Genomic DNA, 19,466 nt, shown 5'->3' on the forward strand with positions numbered 1-19,466 from the left:
TAGATTTCGCATCCCATTATTATATATGTTTTCTGAATATTGTCGTAAGAAGTGATTTTGTGAAGAGATCTGATGAGTTTTCACTTGACTGAATGTGACGAATATCAATATCTCTATTCTTCTCAAGCTCTTGGGTGAATGCGAAGAACTCAGGGGAATATGTTTAGTTCTGTCGCTTTTTATGTATCATTATTTCATTTGAGTAACACATGCAATATTATTTTCATATAGTGTCACATGCTTCTTGTCGAATGATAATTCGCATAAGATTTGAATATGTTTGGTCATTGATTTTAGCCGCACACATTCACAGATTGCTTCATGTAGTGCAATAATCTCGGCGTGATTTGATGAAGTTGTTACGAATGTTTGTTTCTGTGAACGTCAAGAAGTTGCAGTGCCTCCACGAGTAAATACATATCTGAGTGGGAACGTGCCTTGTGTGGATCAGATAAATACACAGCATCAGCATAACCAATCATTCTTTGATTGTTATCTTTTGAATACAAAAGTCTCAAGTCTGTTGTTCATCTTAGATAACGAAATATATGTTTAATTCCGTTTCAGTGTCTCTTTGTTGGATATGAGCTAAATCTCGTCAATAAATTTACAGCAAAAGATATATCATGTTTTGTACAATTTGCAAGATACGTAAGGGCACCAATAACACTTAGATATGATACTTATGTACCAAAAATAACTTCTTCATCTTCACGTAGACGTAATGGATCAGTTTATATGTTTAATGATCTAACAACCATTGTAGTACTTAAATGATTTGATTTATCCATATTAAAACGTTTAAGGACTTTTTCTGTATAATTTGATTATTGAACAAATATTCCACATTTTTTTTGTTCAGTTTGCAAACCCAGACAATACTTTGTTTTTCCAAGGTCCTTTATTTCAAATCCTTCCTTCAAGTACAATGCAACTTCTTGAATTTTCTTATTCGTTCCAATGATGTTTAAATCATTAACATATACAATAATAATTACGCATCCGGATGTTATTTTCTTAATGAAAACACAAATGCATATCGAATTTTTTACATATGCATTTTTCATTAAGTGTTCACATAACTGATTATACCACATTCGACCAGATTTTTTTAACCCATATAATGATATTTGCAATCACATAATAACATTATCTGGGTTTTGAATTTTGTGCTTTAGACATCTTAAAATCATTCGAGAATTTTCATATATATATATATACCATCGAGTGATCTGTATAAGTAAGCTGTGACAACATATATAAGACGCATTTCTAAATTTTCAGATACCGCCAAACTAATCAAATACCGAAACGTAATTGCAACCATAACAGAAGAATACGTTTTTTCATAATCAATTCTACGCCTTTGAGAAATACTTGTACAATAAGTCGGGCTTTATATCTTATTATTTCATTTTTTTCATTTCACTTCCAAATAAAAACTCATTTGTACCCAACAAGTTTTTACACCTTCAGATGTAAAGACTATAGGTCCAAAAACGTCACATTTATTTAGCGAATTCAATTCAACCTGGATGACGTCTTTCAATTTATCCGGTCTTGTTGATTTTGACATTCACCAAAATATTTTGGTTCTTGATCTTCATTGTCATTTATGATGTCAAATACAACATTGTAAGAAAATATCTCATCAATTTCTTTTATAAAAAAATCCATTCATATCCGTCTATAAGGGTGAATCCTTTGGTTATATCTTTAGGAAACCTTTTCGTTTTCCATTGCTGTTTAGCTCCCACGTTTTGATCAAAATATAGAAACTCAAAAAATGATTTAATGGTGCTTTTTATGTAAAAACTTGTAGTATAATACTGATTAACAAGGTGAAAATAGTGATTGTGAGTAATTATATAATATAAAATACATTAAAAAATAGTTAAAAACATTTAATATATTTTTTAAAAAAATTAGTCAATGGAATAAAATATCCCTAAGCAATTGGAACTATATATTTCGAAAGTCAATTCTCTTTCTTAAGTATTTTAAAATGAGTTTTAAATAATTATTGCCTAATGTCAGGTATTTGGTATATGATGAGATAGATGCTGATCTATTGATACGAAAATACATCGTTTATTGGATAATTTTTTTTTATATTTATTAGGGAAGTAAAGTTAAATTTAATAAATATTAGAAAAATGAATGTAAAAGTGATAAGAAAAGAAAGAAGAGAGGAAAATGGAAGTGTTGATAAAATAAAAATAATAATATTAGACATATCATATATGTAAATAATAAAATAATTATGTGGAGCTTTGGACTAATGAATGAGTGCCACGTTTACCGAAGTCAGGGCAAGTTGAATGCCTTATCTCCATCCCAGGTACTATAAATCCCACCATTTGCTTTCATCCGCCTCAATCTGTTACCCAAGTGATCATCACTTGATTATCCACCAAAATTTTAATTCAATTTCACCATGACCTGCGGAAAATATGAAGCCGCCGAGTTGATACCCGGTTTGCCTGAAGAGCTTGCGCTTGAATGTCTGTCTCGGTTGCACTTCTCAGCTCACCGAGTCTCCTCCCAAGTTTGCAAGCTCTGGCGTGAGCTCATTCAGAGCAAGGATTTCTATTACCACAGGAAGAAATATGGGTTTACGCACAAGGTGGCATGTTTGGTTCAAGCGCTTCCCGCTGAATCCGGGTCAAAACCGGCTAATCAACCCAGGTACGCTGTTTCCCTGTTCGACACGTTGAGTCGGAGCTGGGACAGACTCGAGCAGGTCCCCAAGTACCCAGATGGGCTGCCGATGTTCTGTCAAATAACCAGCACCGAGGGTAAGGTTGTTGTGATGGGTGGACTGGACCCATCGAGTTGGGAGCCTGTGAAGGACGTGTTCATCTACGATTTCACGACCGGTGAGTGGAGTAAGTGCGCGGACATGCCGTCGGTTCGGTCTTTTTTCGCCGCGGCCGGCTTGGAGGGTAAGGTGATAGTTGCGGGAGGGCACGACGCGAGCAAAAACGCATCGAATTCAGCGTGGGTTTTCGATATAAAGCAGAACGAGTGGACTGAGTTGCCGGGGATGAATCAAAGGCGGGATGAGTGCGAAGGGATCGTGATCGGGTCGGAGTTCTGGGTCGTGAGCGGCTACGACACCGAGTCGCAAGGGAATTTCAAGAGTAGCGCTGAGATCTACGATGTCAGAAGCGGCGGCGATTGGGTGGTAGTGGAGGATGCGTGGCGTGTGCGCGAGTGCCCCAGGTCGTGTGTCGGCGATAACAAGAAGGAATTGTTCCGTTGGGGGGCGACTCAGCCGACTGTGCGCGTGGGTTCATGTGGAGTGGACCTCGGGAATTGGAGCCTACTCACCGGCTCTGCTTATCAGGGTGCCCCACATAACTTCTATCTATTGGATAATAATAATAACAAAAACAATAATATCATATCCGATGACAAATTTTATGGGTTTGTGCAATCTGGATGCGCCGTTGAAATATAACCAGTGAGTTTATATATTGAAAAAGATCCAAAATTTTAACATTTGGTATTATTGTAATTAGTAAGAGCCGACGTATATAATATGGTGTATTTGTGTACATAAATTATTATGCATGTACTGAAAATGGAAAGCCTCGTCCTTTCCTTTGCTTTTCTCGGTGCAACAATGACATGTTATGACTCTACCTGAGTGGACGGACATGTGCGTGGATTCTTATGAATTTGATTGATAGATATTAGGACGGCGAATTCCAATCTGATACCATAGGTATTTTTTTTAAAAAAAAAATAATCAATGAGTTTCGATAGAATTATCCACGAATTTAAAGGGTTTTCTCATCTTCTCTACATAGACTAGTTTACGATAAATCTTTGGCCGGATAAAACTTTGAAGGAAACAAAAAGACAGATGTAGCTTCTATGAACCAAAACCATACCGTGGCACTAATAAGAAATGCTACAACAGCAAATCTCTTCATTCGAAATGGAGGAACAGAATAAATGGTTCCAAGGAAAAGACCAAGACAATATAGAGAAGTTATGAAAGGGCCAAAGTTCAATCCAACCATTAGAACACCAACAAACGCTAGGGACAGCACCAAGAACCACGCAGATTTTACTGAAAGATCTCCTGCGCGCAGCTATAGGTAAGAAAGGTTTGTTCACCATGCAGTTCAAGCCAACAATTTGCAAAAATCATAACACAAACAGGAGAGTCAATTGACAAAGCTTTACAAAAAAGAAAATTAAAAAAGTAAAGCGTTCATGCTCCGTCTCTTGAATTTATTGAGGTGGGAACCCCTGCAGCTTCGTCTAGAACTGGGAGTTCAGTTGTCTAGGAAGACTCGCCCTAACCGTTATAGTGACACCACCCCCAAGTCTAGCTGTGTTGGAACATGCAAGGATGCTGTCACTGGTCTCACTGCTGGTCTTTATGCAGTAACTGGAAAAGTACATCATGTAAATCCATCATGGGGAGTAGAAGGTTCAATCACACCACGTACAACTTCTCTCGCCTTCTAGACTACCATTGGATTTTAACTTGAATTGAATATATTGCTACCAATAATAAACGTATATGATGGTCGAAAAACACCCACGCCGCGTATTCATCACATATTCTATCAAATATCCACTCACACTCAGGTGGAGCACGAGTATCTAACTGGCTTGCTCTGCAAACCCAGCTGCTCAAGATGCTACCAAAAGAGGGATGATCATTATCCCTTAGTTAAGATCTCTCAGAGCGTTTTTCGAATGATAAAAGAAATTATTTTTCTTCTACGTACTTCTATGACTAAGTTTGTGGTGGTATGAAAGAATTTCATTACAGAATTGACCGCCTAAGCCGAGCTCACTCCCTTCGTTTTCTGGGACCAAAGCAGTCTTTCCTCATCAAATCCTTCAATATCGGGATTCCAACCCAAATTATGCATTCAGTCACAGCAATAGATTTCTTGATTCATGGGAGAGAGAGGAGGATCAGGGTTTGGTTTAGATGATCAAATTTTTATTTTTATTTTTCAAATAAGATATTTTAGCTATTTTTAAAATTGATTTAAATTCTCTGAAATAGCTACAATAAATAGATAAACATCAATATGTATACAAATATTAAACAGCCTAATATTATAATATATAATAATGACAATAAAAATTTGACGTCAAACACTATAAAATGTCATAATGAAATAGTTTATCAGTTTCAAAAAGAAAAAAAGGTTCACCAATATAATCCTATCACACTTTAAAATGAGATAAATTTAATTTCTATGTTCATCCAACTCCAGTTCTCAGTAAATGTAGATTCACTCACATCCAATAACAATTGCTTAAGTTTTTCATTCTAATCCAAAACTTCATGAAATTAATCGATACTAATGAAGTTTTAACGGTTTGATTGACATATTTTTGGGCCAATAAAAAAGGATCAATATAAGTAATTGGAAAATCTCGAACATTCAATCAATTCCCCAAGCATACAAAAATGCTCGAGCTACAATATGCACACTATACATACATAAATAAATGAAATGATGGATCAATTATATATATAAGAAGAAAGGGTGGAGAGTGTGGTTGCAGAGGATGTTCTTGGTGAAGAAGATGACTGCTTTAGCACCACAGTTGGTAAGCTGCTGTTCTTTCTCCTTTCTTGCTCTTTGATTAGCTCTCCTGCCAACATCTCCATTTTCTCCAAATTCGTATGCTCCACCGATCTTTTCCCTTTGAATAACACGGATTCCACATTTCTCTGTCCCAATATTTGGTCCGCCATTAACTCCATGTTTCTTCTGTTTTTCTTGTTCTTTTCTATATTAAATGCTGTCCCATTTCCCTGCAAAACGCCCAAAAAAAAAAACCATCAACCACGTATTCAGGTATTTAATTATTTTCTATCCATATGAGTCCGAGCTTTAATTCGAATTAAGTGCACGAAATTATTAAATGGGGGTAATAATTAAATACCTGGATACGAATATAGTTACTGCAACTTGTTGATTTTGACCGAGAAAATGCCATGGACACAGCTTGATCAACCTGCATGACAAAAATAAAAGGACGTAATTAGCCAACAACTTCGTTAGTTGAGCCCCATTGAATTGCAAATTTCAATTATTTGAAGTAACGGTATAATTAAATATATGTACCATGTCGGCAGCTCCATCTCCGGCAATTTTAACGTATGCCGCCATGTACGAAGGCGATGAACTTGTACACTCTGAACTACATTCGCCATTGCCCAATGACACCACCAACAAATCTTCCACTCCTTTACACATAGGGAATTCTTGCTTGTTATTCAGAACGTGTGTTATAGCCGCCGCCGTGGGGTTGCTCATCCCCACTCCACCACCCACCGCCGCCATCTTCGTTCTCCCGTCCGTTGACTTCACCTCCACCACATGACCAGCCACCGTGGCCTTACACACAGAAGACATACTGAAATTGCAGCCGTCCATCTCAAATGCGTCAGCACGTGAGAACAGGAACGGCGCCCCGGTTGTGAGATCGTAACACGGGATCAGAACCGCCTTCAGTGTATCCTTGAGAGACAGATCCCCGAACACTTTGTGGAAAAGAAACTTATCAGACTTCTCAGACCGGAAAAATCGCCGGTAAACTCCTCCCGGCGGGGATTTCCGTACATACTCGACCATGAATCTGAGGGATTCCTCAGATGTGAGCAAAGGAGAACCGTCTTTCCCGCGCGTAAAAAGCAGACTTCCGAGGACTCCTCCAGAGTCCGAGCCCGCGACCACGTCGAAATAATCTGCTATTTTAGCATTCGGGTCACCGGATTTTCTTTTCAAAAAGGCTTCCAGATGGACCAAAGCCTTGGCGGCGAGGATGCCGTCGGTGGACCCTCCTGCGTCAATGCTAAGGATCCTAACTTTACCAGTGTCGACTTGTGGCACGACGGAATACGGATGCTTAGCTTCATTTTGGTAGCCGAAGAGGAACTTGTTTTCGAGTATGGAGAAGATCTGGTTGGTGAGCTTATCAACATCCATGTTGGAGTGATTTAGTGATGCCGCCATCGAAAAGGGATGAAAACAAAACAACAGCAGAAGATTCTTTGTACAAAATTTACGAGCAGGTAGAGAGAATGAATGGATGTAAAGATGGCGGTGTAGTGCAGATATATATATAGGCCTTTGACATGTATATACGACAAGAAACCGAGGAGGAGGGAGGAGGTGCATACGTGCGCGCGTTTGTATTTTGAATGAATTTCCTACTCTTTATTATGTGTAATATTAGTACGTGTATATAATAATGTCGGCACCTTCCTCCCTGTGCTAAAGCTTTTTTCCTCCTAGTTAGGGCGGGTAAATTTTTTAAAATAAAAAAGGTTTCATTATTACGAATCCAAGCCATAAAGTTGTTTATTCATGTCGCTTTTCTCATTTTTATAAATTGAATTTTGAACCTGGTTCTAATTTTGGGTCATCAATTCTTTATTTCGTTTTCAATAAATCATGAAATCAAGAATCAATTTTGATGATCAAACTACATAATCAAGATTATCCGCACGACATAAACTTCATGTTGGCGTTTTTGGTTACAAATATGATTTCAATGGTCAATTTTTTTTTTCTCTTCTTGATAAAATATATATTACTATTAAGTGATATCAGTATCGAAAAACATATAAAAAGTTAGATATATAGACTCAAAACATGAGTGAAATCCCTGAGTTGATGCACTTTAACTAGTAAAAGAGATCACATCTCAACGTAGAAACAAAGAATTATGTGAACTTTCTTTGACCAATTCTTCTCGGAGTTTATTGACATTCTGCGTACGTTGTTGTATTCTTCGATAAAATCAATCATATCACAAATCACATTAACTCAGGTATCACCAGAAATCGATATTAAATCAGTCGAGAATTTAAAAAAAATTCTCATAACCAAAAACTAAAATCATAGTGGACCCGACGACTCAAATAAACCAAATAATCTAGAGCTTTTTGTTTCGTTTGATCTTGATTTGGATAACCATTAATTACTTCCTCATTTTTCTCATGCCATATAAAAATACGATTTTTTAGGTGATTTAATATGTATTAATTAATAAGTGAATACCGACATTTGGCCATATTATAAATCCAACTATGCATCTATTATTGAACACATACAACATAAATCGAAGCATTAATTTTAGTTATTGATGTACGTGGCTACAACATGTAGAGTAGTCCCCGGTTACATGATTTCCTTGTGGCACCGCTCGACTAGTCAACCGATACGCGGTATTTTGTTGTGTAACTTTAGTCAATAATTATTTATAAAGAATGATATTCTTTATAAAATTTGAATTTTTAAAAATCAATAAACCTATTTAATTAGTGTGGTTAATTATAGACTCCATACTCTATCTATATTGCGAGTTTCCCCACATAATTGTTATAATTATGTTAGTTTACATTGAACAAAATTCATTTGGAAATGTTTACACAAGCATGGAATATATATTAGATGCAAGTGGTGCTCTCGTGATTTATATTATATGTATAAGTCGATTAAAAGGCAAGCATATGTTTATATAAATAATTCTCAAATAACTTCCTTAAATAATGTTCGAGTTGGTTGAGTATATTAACTTTTGGTCAATGATTATGAATTTGACTCCCCCTATCGACAATTTTGTTGGATTCAATACTTGCCTAATATAATTTTCTTGGATAACGAGATGTATAAATTTTTTTTTCCCAAACTACTGGAGAAATATTTAAAAATATGGAAGGGATATATTTGTGGAGGGGACACCGAAAAATGAGGCAGTAGGTAAGACATCGAAAGAGAGAATTTAATTAGAATTGGCCCAAAACCAACCACACAGCGATGCCCCCTCCAACCCCACACCCACACCCACACTAACACTAACCATTGTCGGGGCCATACATTTATAAATTGATTGAGGCCAGCGCGGGATATTATATAAATTTTTTCCCCAATTTTTTTTTTTTAAAAGATATAAATCAATCCAACCACCCTTTTGCTCATTAATAAATTGATTTTCCTTAATAATTATGTCTACGATCGAGCTTTAAGTAATTAGTGAAGGACAGGTTGTTAATTTTATACAAAACGACAATTAATTTGTGCTATGATGGTGGATAGGAAGGAATATTAACACAATATTTAACCACTCTCAATTGTCTTTTAGTCACTCTAAGTATTGTTAAGATACTAATATAATAATACCCTCATTCTTATTCAACTCGAAGCATCTCAATTTTTTGACGAGTGTTAGTCATTTTGTATTTATTTATTGTTTCCCAAATCCAAATCATGACATGCGATTTAATGTTTATTTGTTAAAGTAATTTGTGCCACAGTGCGTGTTAAGTTTTTGTCTTCTCAAATTTGATCGGTCAAACGTGGGAGGGATCCAAAGAATTATTTCACAAAACTACAACAGACCGACAATGTAATAACCGCGAAAGTTCTGTTATATTATGGTCGTATTCGTTCTGATAATAATAATACAAAAATTTTTTGTTGATGTTGCTAACTTTATTTACAACACTGGTAAAGGCACCACCGACACTTGATTTTTAAGTGAATATGAATGTCATCTGCTATATATCAATATGTGAAAATGGTCCATTTTTTTTTTTGCTGTCTTAGCGTGTTTGACGCACTGTGGCAGCCTATTTTGTGCAGTGGTCGTATTCATCCCCTCAACTTTTGAAATTTCATATTCCCATTGATAAATTTTGATATGCTTTTTAGAGTAACAGAAAAGGAAATTGTTTTTGCTAGTGATGGTCTTACATTTACACACACACAGATATATATATATATATATATATAATTGAGATGAATGAAAACTAATATTTTTGATATAAAAATTAATTTTTTTCATACAACAGACATTCAAATTCCTAGTCGAACTGTGGGGATGACAATAGGACGGGGCGGGGGCGGGTTTGCCATCCCCATCCCGTCCCCTAATTATATCCCCGCTCCCATCCCCGCACCCATCCACGGATCTACCTAAACGGGGAATTCCCGTCCCCGAATTCGCGGGGATAAAATCCCCGTCCCCGTCCCCGAACCCGTTTGAAATATCCGAATATATTATTGTACTTTTATATATATATATATATAAGTATTATAATATATATATATATATATATATATATTACTGTATATAATTTATATATAAATATACTTTTTTTATATAATATATATATTACTGTATTTATATACATATATAACTGTATATGTATATATATATGTTATCGGGGCGGGTTTGGGAGGGTTTGGTATGGAGATAGGATTCCCAAACCCGTCCCAATATATTTCGGGGATTTTAATTTTTAAAAATCCCCGAACCCGAAACCAAACCCGTTAACATATCTCCGAACCCGTCCCATTTCGGGTTTTCCCCGCGGAGCCCCAAAACCGCGGGGAAAATTGCCATCCCTAAGTCGAACTTACGCTGTCAACATTTGGCCGTTTCTTAGCCCAATCATAGTGTATATACTATATGCATGTATCTATCTTTTGTGTTGAATATATTATATATATTTCCACACACGTACAGCCATTATATGAATGAGTTGGAAGGGACACGAAGTCAACTACATTTTCATAGTCTTCGTTCATCTTACATACACAATTATCCATTTCTTGTCCGAAAACTTTCAACTCTAATAATGCCCACCGATTCAACATGCATGAATTCTATTCTTTTATTTTTATGGAGCTGGCAGAGGGTAGGATATAAACAATAATATTTAGAATACAATAGTTTTAAAATTTAAGGATATCGTAATAGAACATATGATTGTTTTTATAAGAATACATGAACAAAATAGAGCTTCAAATCACGGGTTATTTGCACAATAACACCTAATCTCACTTTTTCAAATTTTTAATAAACAATACCACCATCTAGTTCTTGACCTTAATTTTTCTGCAAAATTACAAAATTTTTTCAACGTATCTTTAAATTTGGATTTTACTAACCAACAGAATACTGTCGAAGAAAAAACTGGCACCATACGAATCAAAAGACATCAAATCTCGTCTGATAGATCAACACATAAACACTCGTAGCAGAGTCATATCAGTTGATACAGAAAAATCAGAACCTGGATTCCTAACACGTGTGCCTGTCACCATTCAATTGCGCATGATGTTAAAATATACTAAACATCCTGAGATCGCAGTAAGCAGACAGTCTACAATCACCCTCTGCCCCTGAAACCACCACCACCACCACCACCACCACCACGGCCTCTAAAACCTCCTCTACCCCCTCTTGGAGCACCTCTTCCACGAAATCCACCCCCACCACCACGTCCACCACCTCTTCCACGAAATCCACCTCCTCCACGAAATCCACCTCTACCTGCTTGTGGTTGTCCCCTGCAAAAATAGTACAACATCCAGTTACACTTTGAGTACACCAACCACCCAACCAACCTCAGAAGGAGATGACACACTATGAGCAGCTAGATAGTTATAGTAAAGGAATCACGTGCATTCTTTTCTTTCGGAAAACACAGGAGTGAAAAAAAAATCTCCAACACTAGTTTGTACTTTGTAGGAGATATCGAGATGTTGATTTTATGACAGAAACTAAAATTGATAGACAACTCAAGGAAACAATATCCATGTATCGCGAAATATTATCAATCTTCAATTTATTTTAATCACTCTTATTCCAAAAAAAAATTGTAGATTGTTTTATGATTTAACAGTTGCTGTGTGTTGTTGGGAAATCATTCATTTGAAAATAAGTGACAAACAATCCTAGCATAGGCCCAGGACAAAAGATTGTCCACATAATCTACTTGAATAGCACATTGAAACAAAAGTTCCCAAGATAAAATTGACTAAACAACAATTTATAAAGTCTGTTCACACAATCCTAGCATAGGCTCTGGACATATGATCATTCACTGATCGACTGGAAGAATCATATAGAAAAAACAGAAGTCACAAAAGACCAAGCATTTCATAAAGCTGGTTTATTTATAAAACCTAGAATGTAGATGTCCAAGGAAAGACAGGAGCAAGATAATAGACAAGTTTTCAGTAAACCAAACTAGGTTCAAACTCTGCCACATCCACATTTAATCACAAGAATCAAATATCATTAACATTTTCAGCTCTGAAGGCTCTAATTACAGATATGAGATATAACAAAGATGAACTATCTTACAACATATTCAATTTACCACACAGTTAAGCAAAAAGAATGGATCTTGAGCAGTGGCAAATGGCAATTCCCTAGGTGATTTCCTAGAGAAGACCAAATCTACAATAAATTTAATTTAAGAACATAAAACATATGAAAAAAGGTCATACTTTGGTTGAGATAGAAATCTCGAGAGCGGCAAGAGCTTTGCAGGGTCTATGAAGAACTTATCACCCGCAGAATAAGAAGTCGCCACAATACCTTCCATCATCTTAATGGAAAAATACTACAATACCAACACAAATGGCACATGATGTAAGAAAATAGTAAGCAATATAAGCTCGAAAACCAAACGCATAATATCATCACACATGTTACAATTAGAATAGGTGACTCACAGATTCATTAATGGGGCCGAATATTTCATCCACTTTACCAATCTGTGTTTTGTTGTGCAGGTAGATAGGTGCATTGAAGTAAGGTATTTTCTCATTTGTAAGCTTCGTCACCGCCTCTCCTTCGCAAGCAAGAACGAATGTAGAAACCTCTGCGCACAAACCCACCATTCATCAAACACTATAGCAATAATTAAAATTACCTCAATAAACTCCATACAGAGGACACACGTGCGTCGAGCTAGAGAACAGACCAGTAACTTCTGAAGGAGGGCCTTCATCGCGAGGAGGGGCGCGACCTCCACGGCCTCCAAATCTGCCACCTCTACTGCCGCGTCCTCCGTCTCTGCCGCCCCTGCCGCCTCCTCCACCGCGTCCCCTGGGAGGTCTCATGATCCACACTAACGATCTGCAACTAGAGCAGGTCTTCTACACACTGTATCATGTTATATTCAACTAAATGGCAATAACACAACGGTTTTCGACCAAGTTGCTCTAGTGGGGTTTAGGGTTTTCAGATTGGGCCGGAAATGATGATATTGGGCCTCTTGGACAAGCTATTCCCCAACTCAACTAAATTACCCAGGCCTGCAGACAATAATTAACTATTATTAATTAATTTAAATATTATAATATAATATTTAGGAAAATAAAATGGGCAAACAATTCGGGTTGAATCTGAATCCTGGGGCATTCGGGTTCAAAAGGATCCACGGGTATCAAGTCTGTGAGTCAGAGTAGGGTTTCCAGAGCGCTGTTTGGGTTTTAATTCATTTCTGCGTCCTCTGTATAAACACACACATAAACCAGCAGTTAACAGATCTTGGGCATTAAATTTCTGTGCGAGTAAGCAATCTGAATTTGAGTGGTTTGGGGGTTTGAAATGGTTGGATTCGGAATGCAGCCATACGGCATACAGTCAATGCTGAAAGAGGGTCACCGGCATCTGTCGGGCCTGGACGAGGCGGTGCTGAAGAATATTGACGCCTGCAAGCAGCTATCCACCATTACCCGCACCTCCCTCGGCCCCAATGGTCTCTTTTTTAACCATCCTTTTTTCATTGAAGATTTTATCTTATATATTTTTGTAAAGTAGTGGGTTTTTTCGTCTGGCTAATCGATGATAAGGTTCGATCCCATTTTCACTGGGTTTCCTGAGGATAGTACACTATGCTCTGAAGAAATGGAGTAGAGAAACTCATGAAAGGAAAGTCTTTGAGATATTCTTATTCATCTTAATTGGAGCTTCTTTCATCAACTACCACTTTTGAACTCCTTAATACTTGCTGGCATATTATAATCTAATAATTATAGTTTGAAGCCTAGCGGTTTCATTTTTAGGAAGCATCTAACCATATCACTCATGATTTGTTGTTTTTCAACTACGTTCCCCTCATATGGCCCTTATGTTCATATATAGGTATGAATAAGATGGTCATCAATCACCTGGATAAGCTCTTTGTCACCAATGATGCTGCAACCATTGTAAATGAGCTTGAGGTTCAGCATCCTGCAGCCAAACTTTTGGTTTTGGCTGGAAAAGCACAGCAAGAGGAAATTGGAGATGGAGCTAATTTGACTGTTTCATTTGCTGGTGAACTTCTGCAGAATGCAGAGGAACTCATTAGGATGGGACTGCACCCTAGTGAGGTTATAATTGGATACACAAAGGCAATCAATAAGGTTTGGTGTTTTAGATGTTTTCTGTGTCGAAAATGAAAAGTATTTCTAGCCTACTTCATTTCAGGTAATTTAGCATCCTATTATTGCAGACAATTGAGATATTGGAGGAATTGGTTGAAAATGGTTCGGAGAATATGAACGTGAAAGAAAAAGACGAAGTTATTTTACGAATGAGACCTGCAGTTGCCAGCAAACAATTTGGACTGGAGGATAAATTGTGTCCTCTAATTGCTGATGTAAAACAACTTTGTACTTTTGATAAACGGTTTAATATAAACCTTGGGATATTGCTAATGGTTAGGCATTTTTTTCTAGGCTTGTATTCAGGTTTGCCCCAAAAACCCATCCAATTTCAATGTGGATAATGTCCGAGTTGCTAAGCTCTTGGGTGGAGGTCTACATGATTCCACTGTAGTTCAAGGTATTGTATTGAAGAATGACGCTGTGGGAACTATAAAGAGAATTGAGAAGGCCAAGGTTATGTTACATATATTACTTTCCGTTATTGGATACTTGTGTCTGTTCCTGCTCTGCTTCTTGCTTCTAACAAAGCAAAAGTTTTCTTTTATTTTAATCCAGAATATTCACTTCTACATTACAAAACTGCCTCAACCTTATATCAAATTATTTATTACATTTGATCACAATTAATTTCCGGATCTCGATTAAGTTTGCTTGCTATGAATGATGCTTCCACATTATGAATCTGAACCATTATTATTATTCGCTGTCACAGGTTGTTGTTTTTGCTGGGGGTGTTGATACATCAGCTACAGAAACAAAAGGAACTGTCCTTATACATAGTGCTGAGCAGGTATGCGTACGTGAGATTTTAACTCTATTTTCAGACCTCTATGGCCTATGCATTGATTTGGTAGTTTTTGTTCATTATATTTGTTACTGAACGATCTTAAGTAGTCATGTTTCGTCCGTTCAGTCTCCTTATCTCTCTTAGCAGGTCCTCCACAGGTTTCTATGGAAATGGCCTACTTATTACATTTTTTTTTACTTTCCTGGTGCCTCCTGGATCCCGGGATCTTTACCAAGTTGATGTTTTAGTTTCTTATCACGTGATGGATCTTAAATTACATTTTTAGGGCCTTGTTGTTTATGTGTTTTTTATCTCTACACATCTTGCATTGTCGTTGGAGTTGATTTCCACTATTAGAGCCTAAATGGTTCCAGTTAAGTAGCATCAAATTTTATGAGAGAATTGAAGAAAGTGAATATTTATTTAGTACCTCAAAATGGTTTAGCATTCGTGTCAATGAAGAGAACACCTAATATTAGTAACTATGTTGTTGGATTGTAAGTACCTTTGTGGAAATAGAGCTCCACCGTTCAGTTCCCAACAAGACCTGCAGAAATCAATGATGAAAGGTTGGGATACGATAATTTTTTAAAACAAAAGTCAACTGACTGTTAAAGGGGGCATTGGTGGCCTCTATATTTCCTTTATTTGTAGAAATCTAAAGGATTTAATTACTTCTGCCTTTTGGTTTCCTCTAATAATGAACATGATAATTTTTTTTGATTCCTGTCAGTTAACGGTGAGCATTGGTAAAGTCTTGTTTTTATCCCAAGACTGAAGTTTATCTCTTTATTTATACTTTATTTTTGATGCCTTGACTTCTTCCAGCTTGAGAATTATTCAAAGACTGAAGAATCGAAAGTTGAAGAACTTATTAAAGCAGTTGCAGATGCTGGTGCCAAGGTTATTGTTAGCGGAGCAGCTGTTGGGGAAATGGCGTTGCACTTCTGTGAGCGCTATAAGTACAAGCTTTTCCTCTCTTACTCCATGAAATTTCCTTTTAATTTTGATTATCTTGTTCGCTTGTTTAGGGACGTGGAATTTTGTAGCAAATGTCAGTATTAACATGTGATTTTGAACATTTTGGGAGATGATAATTAGTTGCACTTCATTAGTTCATTTTACCCTTTCACTTATTTTCTCTCTCTGCATGATCTCTCTCTTATTTTCCGCATAATATATCTTTGAAGACACTTGCTTTAAGAATCTTAATTATTCAATCTATTGTTATTTCTATACCCAAGTCTGTCACCATTGTGGAGCCCACATTTTTCTTACCCCTCTCCGCTGGTTACTTAAATTTCTGCTATATAATATGAACATCTGCAACTTTGTTTTGTAGACTAATGGTGTTAAAAATCAGCTCCAAATTTGAGCTTCGGCGTTTTTGTCGCACCACTGGCACTGTTGCTCTTGTAAGCATGACATATTAGTTTGTTTTAATGTGCACGATATATCGGCACTTCCTTTCTGTGATTTTTTTGTTTATTGTGGAAACAGTTAAAGCTGAGTCAGCCTAACCCAGATGACCTTGGATATGTTGATTCCATTTCAGTGGAGGAAATAGGTGGAGCCAGAGTATGACAATCCATCATCACTTAGTTTTGATTATCTTAATCACTCTAGTTTTTGCTCCATGCTTTGGTGATTTTTGATCTTCTCAATTTTTATTAATAGGTTACAATTGTAAAAAATGAACAAGGTGGAAACTCAGTGGCCACTGTTGTTCTGCGAGGTAGCACCGATAGCATCCTGGATGACCTTGAAAGAGCTGTCGATGATGGTGTGAATACGTACAAGGTAGTTTCCACTAAACCAAGTAAAGTGTCTACTAAGTGGACTTCATTAAACGTAGAACACGTGAACTACCTGTTTATTTTTTCTTTTATTGTTATTATATTTTTTTGGTGACCAAGAATATGCCATTAACAAGGATCTTACGTTCCAACAGGCTATGTGCCGGGACAGTCGGATCATTCCTGGAGCTGCAGCTACTGAAATCGAATTAGCCAGAAGGCTCAAGGAATTTTCTTTCAAAGAAACTGGGTATTTTCTTTTGTTTGTAATTTTCATATACATCTTATATAGCTTAGTTGTAGGGAGTTCTCCCTTTTGTATGATTTTTTATCCTCTTCTCCTAATGGAAATTCTTGTGTGACACCAATAATTTTTATGTGGATTAAACCATAAAAATTTGTTACTATATCACATTTGAGCTATTATCAATACAAATTCTCATATCCTTTTAGTACTTGATACAAGGCAGTTTTTGTGACTAGTTGAACCTGTTTTGACGAATTATGAATAAATGCTCATTTTACATCTCTTCGAGGTCAGCCACCGTTAGATTTTGTGCTAAGAGTGTTGTGTTTTGATTTCTTCAAATTGAACTGTTATGAAATATTTACAACTCCTGGGTCAATATGTCATGATTACTAAATTAAACTGTCGCTTCCCAGATTGGATCAGTATGCAATTTCCAAATTTGCTGAAAGTTTTGAAATGGTTCCTAAAACTTTGGCGGATAATGCTGGGCTCAATGCGATGGAGATCATATCATCATTGTATGCAGAACACGCGGCTGGTAACACAAAAGTTGGCATTAATCTGGAAGAAGGTATCTGCAAGGATGTCTCTTCAATGAATGTATGGGATCTGTACATCACCAAGTAAGTTATTCTTCCAGGTGTCGACTGTCGAGATAGTATAATTTGGCTTGATTTTTGTTTGATTAAATATATTTTGTAAATTGATGGAAAATGTTTGACTGGTTTCTTGTTAGTTGCTTCATACCGTTAACCACCCCTTGGCTTATTCAAACTTATCAGCCCTCTTGTCCCTAAGATTTGAATTCTACCACATCTCCTGGCTGATGTTTTGGAGAAAAATTGTTAATCGTTTCTAATGCAGAAAAATGTATTAAAAAATCTTGACCTGGCTTTGGGCATTTATCAATGCTAGTTGTTCATTTATTCATCAACATGTTTATTACTATTAAACCACCTAAATTGATCATCTCTCCCTGTATATCCTTTGGGCTGCCAAAGGTTTAACGGAAAAACTAACCTTTAACTTTATCTTTAAAAAAACGATACAAGGGATAATATCCAGAAACTCTACTTTCTCTGTTTTACAGATAAACCTAATGAAAACACACATTAGGAGTCCAAATATCAACTTTTAAAATAATCCAAAACTTTATTAAAATTAAAATCCTACCTAAAAATAACCTAAAGCTCAATTTTATTGAAAGTATATAAGTATTAAACTTAAATTTTTATCACACAAAATTTATGACTTAGAAAAAAATAACACTCAATTTATATACAAATTTATTGTTAGTTTTATCTTTCTAAAATTAATTTCAATAAAATTTAGTTAAAAACTTTCAATTTGACAACAATTCAAAAGTAAAAAGAACAGTTTTTTCTTGATGCCTTTATGCGCAAGAGTGTGCGCATTGTTACTTGTTATGAAGTAATAATTATGTAGTGTGAAAATACCAACCGCTCAATAGAATCTCCTTTTTATTCTGGTCCCAGCATTTATGTTCCAGTTGTCAGCTATCTTAGCCATATGTTGAGAGTTTAACATGCAAAAAATTATAATTTTTATACAGATTATTTGCTCTAAAGTATGCTGCTGATGCTGCCTGTACTGTCTTGCGAGTAGATCAGGTAACCTGCAATCTGTTACTGGGCGTACCATTTTCCAATCTAGGGCGTCGATATTCTCTGCGGCTTTATGAGCTTTATCAATAAACAGTAGGTCATATGATTAAGCTTGTCACTGGCATTTTTATGACCCTGTTGGGGTGCTAGGCCAATGTTTATACCAAATGTACATCATGTAATCATCTCATCAACTTTCTTTAAGGTTTATAAATCAATCCTTAAAAACTGTACTTGCCATTGTTCATAACAATGACATGATGTGGCACTCCCTAATTGAAATAGTTTGCATCAACTTGCTTGTTTCCATGTTGCCTAGACTTTTCTGTTCCCTTGGGATTCAATTTTTGTTTTATTCTCCCCCAGATCATAATGGCCAAGCCGGCGGGTGGTCCAAAGAGGCCAGATCAGGCTGCAGGGATGGATGAGGATTGAGTTACTGGGGCTACATATCGTCTGTAGACACAGTTCGCTTGAACAAAAACTGGTTTATTATTTTAATTATCAAGCATCACTTTTGATGGCTTCTTGTTTGTCGAAGGAATTTTTGGAGAAAACTGGAATAGTTAGCAACTAGATACATGTGTCCTTTTGTTTCAAATTTGTTATGGAGTGATAATGTTCTTACGGAGTGTTGGTTTTACATCCCAGAGGTAGTTTTTGGTGACCCCACAGTTTCTTAAACACAGTTTTCTTAGTCGCACGTTCCCCTGCCCTTGTAATATCGTCGTTGAAAATTATTAAAAGTTTATCTAATGAGCAGTGAGCTAGCAACTTGGT

General features: G+C 36.4%; 4 protein-coding genes across 4 annotated transcripts; 2 read left to right on the top strand and 2 right to left on the bottom strand.

The window, feature by feature from the left end:
- Window positions 1-2,360: 2,360 nt before the first annotated feature.
- LOC142552101 (F-box/kelch-repeat protein At1g15670-like) lies at window positions 2,361-3,615 on the top strand. The gene has a single exon (XM_075661725.1). The coding sequence runs from the start codon at window positions 2,438-2,440 to the stop codon at window positions 3,461-3,463; it is 1,026 nt and encodes a 341-aa protein (XP_075517840.1). The 5' UTR covers window positions 2,361-2,437; the 3' UTR covers window positions 3,464-3,615.
- A 1,783-nt stretch (window positions 3,616-5,398) lies between these two features.
- On the bottom strand, window positions 5,399-7,218 carry LOC142552100 (patatin-like protein 3). Its single transcript, XM_075661723.1, has 3 exons — window positions 6,114-7,218; window positions 5,932-6,003; window positions 5,399-5,800 (listed from the first exon to the last, which is right to left on the bottom strand). Exons 1-3 carry the CDS (start codon window positions 7,167-7,169, stop codon window positions 5,504-5,506), a joined length of 1,425 nt encoding a protein of 474 aa, XP_075517838.1. The 5' UTR covers window positions 7,170-7,218; the 3' UTR covers window positions 5,399-5,503.
- A 3,686-nt stretch (window positions 7,219-10,904) lies between these two features.
- On the bottom strand, window positions 10,905-12,997 carry LOC142552103 (putative H/ACA ribonucleoprotein complex subunit 1-like protein 1). Its single transcript, XM_075661727.1, has 4 exons — window positions 12,776-12,997; window positions 12,525-12,673; window positions 12,297-12,412; window positions 10,905-11,351 (listed from the first exon to the last, which is right to left on the bottom strand). Exons 1-4 carry the CDS (start codon window positions 12,912-12,914, stop codon window positions 11,171-11,173), a joined length of 585 nt encoding a protein of 194 aa, XP_075517842.1. The 5' UTR covers window positions 12,915-12,997; the 3' UTR covers window positions 10,905-11,170.
- A 211-nt stretch (window positions 12,998-13,208) lies between these two features.
- Window positions 13,209-19,329, top strand: LOC142552102 (T-complex protein 1 subunit theta-like). Its single transcript, XM_075661726.1, has 13 exons — window positions 13,209-13,555; window positions 13,942-14,204; window positions 14,294-14,440; window positions 14,520-14,681; window positions 14,941-15,018; window positions 15,844-15,977; window positions 16,358-16,430; window positions 16,516-16,593; window positions 16,693-16,815; window positions 16,967-17,061; window positions 17,475-17,684; window positions 18,635-18,692; window positions 19,053-19,329. The coding sequence occupies exons 1-13, from the start codon at window positions 13,405-13,407 to the stop codon at window positions 19,119-19,121; spliced, it is 1,641 nt and encodes a 546-aa protein (XP_075517841.1). The 5' UTR covers window positions 13,209-13,404; the 3' UTR covers window positions 19,122-19,329.
- The last annotated feature ends 137 nt before the right edge of the window (window positions 19,330-19,466 follow it).

This window comes from Primulina tabacum, chromosome 7, assembly GCF_025594145.1.
Source record: "Primulina tabacum isolate GXHZ01 chromosome 7, ASM2559414v2, whole genome shotgun sequence".
Lineage (NCBI taxonomy): Eukaryota > Viridiplantae > Streptophyta > Magnoliopsida > Lamiales > Gesneriaceae > Primulina > Primulina tabacum.